The 7,085-nt window shown below is 35.1% G+C and overlaps 1 protein-coding gene across 1 annotated transcript; it reads left to right on the top strand.

Annotated features, from left to right (window-relative positions):
* Positions 1 to 1,373: 1,373 nt before the first annotated feature.
* LOC127841443 (uncharacterized) lies at positions 1,374 to 4,830 on the top strand. The gene is made up of 2 exons (XM_052370271.1): positions 1,374 to 2,461; positions 3,458 to 4,830. The coding sequence occupies exons 1-2, from the start codon at positions 1,456 to 1,458 to the stop codon at positions 3,691 to 3,693; spliced, it is 1,242 nt and encodes a 413-aa protein (XP_052226231.1). The 5' UTR covers positions 1,374 to 1,455; the 3' UTR covers positions 3,694 to 4,830.
* Positions 4,831 to 7,085: the final 2,255 nt, after the last annotated feature.

Here is a 7,085-nt window from a genome sequence, read left to right as displayed (position 1 = left end):
ACATGGACATGATCTCCAACGAAGAATTATGGCGAAGAACAAAGTAGCAGTCCGAAGAAGAAGACAACGTTAAAGACGTTGGCGCTGGATAGGTCACACCCTTCGCAACCGTGCACACCAAAAAAACCAATACGACAAGGCAATCTCTCACCTGGAACCTCTAAGCAAAAGGAGGGGAAGGCGGTGACAAAAAACTGGCGCCGCGACCTAGATGCATATTTTTAGCAGATAAGCAAGACGTGTGGGCAGCTGGAGAGATTCACCCAGAACCGAGACGCATGGAGGAAGCTGGCCGGCGGCTTATGTCCCAGACGGAGATGAGCGATGATAAGTGAATAATCTCTAACAACATATCGCGACATTAGATAATGCATACTGAGACACGTGTTTCGAAGAAGGCTTTCGAAGAAGTCTTGAAAGTGGGATTTTGTTTTAAAGTGTGCTCCATGGCTAAAAGACAAATTCACTACGCTTTCGCCAAATTAATTTAAACAATAGTCCAGTATTGAGTTGTAAGATAACCATGGAACAAAAATATTCAATTTTATCATATGCACCGTATTTCAGATTTTCTGCTTTTAATGCACATTTATAATCAACTTGTATGAATTTAATGACAGTTGATTGTATATTTACTTGTTCTCTATACTCGATGCCACAATTGTGGTTGATTTTTAGCATATTCTACCATATTGCAAAACTATTTATATCACATTTCGAATGGTCGTAGTATAGTCAGCAGACTACATGAACATTCACATGTACAGAAGTAAAACTTCCAGTTGAAACTACACTTTTATCAAAGAAGAATATAAAAACTGAGGTTATATCATTTTATTTATTTCTAAGTTATAACTCGATGTGTGAAACCATGCATTCTCACTATATTACTTTGTACAGTTATGTTCTTTAACTCATTAAGTTTGTTTTAATAGGCTTCGAACGCGCAGCACGTCGATACGACAAAGTTTGTACTCGTCAGATGTTCTTACCCAGAACGATAACAAGGCACGTAGACCTCGTGTTGTGGAGCCCGATGTTTATTGTAAGTATTTTTGTATGTCGTTTTGGCGTTCTGCAGCATCAAAGGACACCAACTCTCCGGCCCCAACGTGCCCCTCTAGTATAAAAACCGACAAATATATCAAATCAACTATAATAATTCATAGTTACTGTAAACGAAAACATTTTGAGATCTTATGCTGTTTTAAAACAACATGTAATTAATACACCCTCTTGAACTCTTCATATCAGTTCTATATTTAGTCAAGCGACACTGTTCGTCTTTAACTACAGTACGCAAATGTTCCTATATTTAGTTATCGGATTTGGCTGTGAATAACCTGATATAAATACAAGCCGACAACAAACCATCGACATCAGTCGTCAAATCCGGCTCGATATTGGTTAAGGAATTGAAAAAAAATGTTTTAAATGAAGCCAATAGCGAATTAAATGTTTATTTGCTTAGTCTCATTTTGGATCGTTTGTTGCCACGTGAAGCCAACACAGGCTCCTAAGACTGTTCAGTTTTTGAAGAAAATCGGCGGGATCTTTCTGGATTTATTCAGTCTTGGTGCTGATGTGTTTGCCATTATAGATAATAAAGATGGCGACATCAAGCAACAAATTCAAGAATTATCGGAAAAGCTTGACAAGGTACACAAAAGTGTATATGACCTGTCCAATCAAATAAAAGATTTGTTTTACCAGGAGGATTTGAAAGACAAATTGGAAAACATTAGACAATTTCAACAGTATATTACATCTCGACTTCGAGAGTTAAAACTGATAGCTCAGAATAACGGTACTGAACAAGAAACACTTACACAGAAGTTTAAAGATAATATGCGCGACTCAAATTTTGAAGACAGGCTAAACCATTTTGCCGAGAATATGCACACCCTTTTCTCCGGGAAGACAATATTACAAAGCGTTGCTGAAAGTCACCGATGCAACATGTCACATCAGCTATTGTTTGCTGATTACGTCCGCGAACTGTTGTACAGCGGAATTACTGTTGTAACTGCTTTCAACACTCTGGCATACAACTTTACACCGTCGGCGGCAAAAGAGACGTCTAGAGACTGGGAAGAACGTCTAGGTTCATTTGAAGACGCAGCAGAGAAAACAATAATCGACTGTTCAAACAAATTTCAGAAATATTACTTGGAAGATATCGAAGCAAACCAATTAAATAAATCAGTCGGTGATATGTGCGCGACGCTACATGCTCGATATATTGGCAAACTGTTCCTGATTGTTGAAATGAAAACTACCGCAAGTATTTTCAACACTCTTGCGAACGAAACTTTGCAGCATATGTGTATCCAAATGGAGTGTGGAAAACTACTGCGCTGTTTTACATATACGAAATTTAATGCAACCTGCGAACAAAGCCCCGCTTTGCATTTGAGTATGAAGAGTGAACAAGAACTGACAGCGGTTTGCACTACAGAGAGTGAGTATACCCTTTCATTTTATTAAAGGTACTGTTCAGACGATGTTCTATTTTCCAATTTCCTCGCCACAGATCTGAAAAAGGTTAAACAACGGGCAAAATCTTGTACAAAATATTCTAAACATGTTAACAAGCAAAAAATGTATTTATTTCGTTGTCTGTCGTCTTGAATAGCAAACATGTCAAAATAAAATATGTTCAGACGATGTACAAATTTCATTGTTTATTGTTCCTGAATAGTTGAGAAAACTACAAAAATCTAAGAAAAACGACAATTACCAGAGTACATAAGGCGACTAAGCGGATACTCTGCGCACAGTTATTAATTATTTTGATAATATTAAATATGAGAATACCTTGATTTTCGTCATTAAGCGAGAGCTGTTTCCGCCCTTTTGTGCGTACGATGTACTTTTTTGATCACGTGATTCCCCGCGGTGAATAAAGACGCACAGAAAATCAATATTGTTGAATATGAATCATGGGTCATGTTAAAAACCTTTCCGATGAAAATCTTTGCCGATCGCAAAATGCAAACTAGGGACTTCTTTTTAATCAGATTGTCACGTTTGGTTTTTCTTTTTGTTTAAAAGTTTGACCAAATCTTCATAGTTTAACGCACATATTCGGAAAACGCTCGCAGTGACTGTCATTTCGGATATTACACGAAGTTCATTTTTATTCTAGATCTTAAAAGCCACAAATCATATATATCTCCAATTAACCCACGTATTTAACTCCAACGTGCAATACCGGTAAATATTTTTTAATCAATTATCCCGGCTTAAAAAAGCGGTGTTGTCCGCAACAATTATTCGACTCTCTTCAAATTCAACATCTCTTATTTCGAGGCCAATGTCATATACAACGTTCAAACTGTGTATAAACGTGATGTCAGACGGTAAAACATATTAAATTAATATGAGTTTAGAATTTACACTGGAGAAGTTAAGTTTATATGTACATGAGCCGGTTAATACAAATTGGTATTTGCAGATTGGCCGGGACGTATATTAAAGTTTGGAACGGACGGACGATTTGATTGGTATTCTACTCCATACGTTTGTGCAGACGAAGGTCTGAACGGTACCAGTCGTCATTTTAAACCCCATGACGCAGCCCAAACATTGAAGTTTGACGGGGTTACATGCAAAACAAACGGGTGTGGTGTGTGGACAAATGATGTACTGTTGAACATATTTGTGGTTGCTTTGTTGCGTACCATGAATTGAAAAACGAAACAATAAAGTTTTTACAGTATATTAGTGACAGATTATGAAAATACGTCAATCAAAAGAATAGTGTACATAGAATGTGATATAGTACTGTTGTGTTTTAAACAGTTTCCCCAAAACTATCCTAAACGATCTAGAAACCATAGGCATGATTGTTTATGTACATCAATTCCTATTTTTTTACAGTTAGTTGTTACTTTTATTATACAATTTTCCTGCTTTATTTTGATTTGTTTTCTTGTTTGTTTACCATTTAATGTATCATAGTTTCAATGAAAATTGTATTTTTTTTTCTGTTGCATGTGAATGCTCTAAAAGAATTTATAAATGTATCAGTACATTGTTTCATACATCATAGTTGACTAGATTGCTCTGCTAACACATATGTTAAACATATCTTAAATATGCATTCTTGCATCACATCCATATTATAATAATTAAGCGGTTATTATGACAATAAAGAACATTATCCCTGTGTTTTCAATAAATGCCATATACTAATATATATTAAAGACGACCATTGCATTCATATTTACTTTATCCTCTCTTTCGTTTTATCCCAAAGCTATGGCATTATAAATGAAACGATTTTCAGATGTTGTATATTTTACATATGATGATCATGTTGTTGTATACATCGGATTTGGAAATAAATCTTTCTATCGAAGAAAAAGTCATCTTAGAGAATAATAAGTTACTGTTTAATGCAGGTATTAAGTTCATATAGTTTTGAGTAGTTAAACAACGAGCCGAGGCAAATGTTAAATATGTTCAGGCCTTGCCTGTATTATATATAATATTCGTCGTTTGAGTTAAGGAATTAGAAGAAAATATTTTCCCCAATGCAATGTTATGAACACTTGGTCGCACTGAAAGTGTGGACGAGGAAATTGAGTGTATTGTCGGTTTTTCGTCATTCAGCTTTGGACAGTGGAACTGTAAAGACAAAGTTAAAAAGTTTATGTTTGTTTTTGATGAAGAAAAACAAAATAGGTGGATATTGTATATGTGTATGCATGAAATGTTTTTTTTTTCATGTAGATAACATTAATTGTGTTCATATATATTTGTTGAATTATTATATCAGTATTGATGTGTGTCGTGTTTGATGCAGACAGTAGAATGTCTAAATGCTTTTTTACCAAATACAGAGATGTATCGAAAATTATATAAGTCTTGCTTTGTTTATGGGATTACATAGTTGATATATAAGAAGTGAATGAAGTGGTATTTAAGGAACAGTTGTATTCAACATAAACCAGGCTTTTCTCTGTATCCGGTCCCTTTTGATTTTTGTCTGTCTTTATTAAGAAAAAAACCCACATCAACACCACAGCAAATTACTGAAAAAAATCGCATATATATATATATATATATATATATGACTTCTTAAAGAAAAACATGAGCACCGTCTAGCGGGTGCAGACTGCTCATCTATTTTTCTTTTCAAAGGTGAAGGGACCGATCTCAATATTTCAATCAAAAAGGAGTGGGGTGGAGAGGGGTGTATAGTGTGGTCATGTATAACATTATCTTCCAAAAATATTTTTTTTATTTGGGTGGATTTTTGGGTGGGATGGTTGTGTGAGGGGGTGGGGTGAGAGGGGGGTATAGTGTGAGGGTGTGGTCATTTATTAGATGATCTTTCAAAAAAAAGGAAAACAAATAATAATAAAAAAATTGTTGGGGGGATTTGGGGGGCGGGGCGTGTGGGGGATGGTTTGGGTGGAGTCTATTGTGGTTTGTCAGGTAAATGTTGTTTAGTCAAAGTATCAATCAAATCTGATCATAAATTAAGAAGTTATGGCAATTTAAGCAAAATTTAATAATTTGACCTTGAGAGTCAAGGTCATTTATAGGTCAGGTCGAATTCAACTCGCCAGGTACAGTTCCCTCATGATAGTATGAAAGTATTTGAAGTTTGAAATCAATAGCCTACATACTTTAGAAGTAAAGTTGATCTTAACACAAAATTTAACCAAATCAAATATTCAAAGTTACTCAGTAAAAAAAGGGCCATAATTCCGTCAAAATGACAACCAGAGTTATGCAACGTGTCCTGTACAGTCCCCATATAATAGTTAGCAAATGTTCCAAGTCTGAAAGCAATAGCTATGGTACTTTAGGAGTAGATTGGACCAAAACACAAAACGAAACGAAATTGTCAATTATTTAAGTATATAGGGGCCATAATTCTGTTAAAATGCTAGTCAGAGTTACATAACTTTGCCTGCACAGTCCCATTATGATAGTTAGTAAGTGTTGCAAGTATGAAAGCAATAGCTTTGATACTTTAGGAAAAAAGTAGACCTAAACACAAAACTTAACCAAATTTTCAATTGTCTTAGCATATAAAGGGAACATAATTCTGTCAAAATGCCAGCAAGAGTTATCTAACTTTGCCTGCCTAGTCCTCTCATGATAGTAAGTAAGTGTACCAAGTTTGAATGCCATAGCTTCGATACTTTATGAGAAAAATGGACCTAAACACAAAACTTAACCGGACGCCGACACAGACGCAGACGCCGACGCCAAGGTGATGACAATAGCTCATAATTGTTTTTAAAAAATAGATGAGCTAATAACATTACACCACAATTCTACACGCGTTGGTTGTTTCCAATCAAGTGAAAATACATTTTTATTTATACCACGGAATATAACTTCTTCCATGCAGACTTGATGTTGGATATATGCCTCTTTTCGACTGCTTAAAGTGTTTGTATACAGTATTAATATAACCAGTTCCATTTCTTATTATTTTACAACACCAATTAATGGGCAAACTTAAAAAAGAGAGAAAATTAGCAATCGAATTTACAATGAAAGAAAATAAACAGTTAAATGTACCATATATTCAATAAACACGCATATATCATTGTAACCAGTTCCATTTCTTATTATTTTACAACACCAATTAATGGGCAAATTTAAAAAAGAGAGAAAATTAGCAATCGAATTTACAATGAAAGAAAATAAACAGTTAAATGTACCATATATTCAATAAACACGCATATGTCATTGTAATTGTAATTGTTCCAAAACAAAATATCGACGTGTTGTATGAACAAATATATATGCTGGGCAAAGATGTGATATGAGATTGGTTTTCATTTATTTCGCTTTCAAAAATTTATAATTTGTTCCGATGATTCGAAAAGTCGTGGGAACGAGAAACGTACACGTGTTCTCTTGTGAACAAGTTGCTAAGGCTTGACAACGTAATACGAAAAGGAATAACAAAGCTTACTCCGAGAAGCGACATAGGCTTACTAGGTGGCTTACTAGGTGGCTTACTAGGTGGCTTACTAGGTTACTAGATGGCACTACTGAGCTAACTCGTGGGAGCAATTTAAAATCTCGTGAGAACAATAATACTATGTTGCGAA

This window comes from Dreissena polymorpha, chromosome 8, assembly GCF_020536995.1.
Source record: "Dreissena polymorpha isolate Duluth1 chromosome 8, UMN_Dpol_1.0, whole genome shotgun sequence".
NCBI lineage: Eukaryota > Metazoa > Mollusca > Bivalvia > Myida > Dreissenidae > Dreissena > Dreissena polymorpha.
The sequence above is the reverse complement of the archived record's forward strand: the minus strand, read 5'-3'. Positions and strand labels throughout refer to the sequence as shown.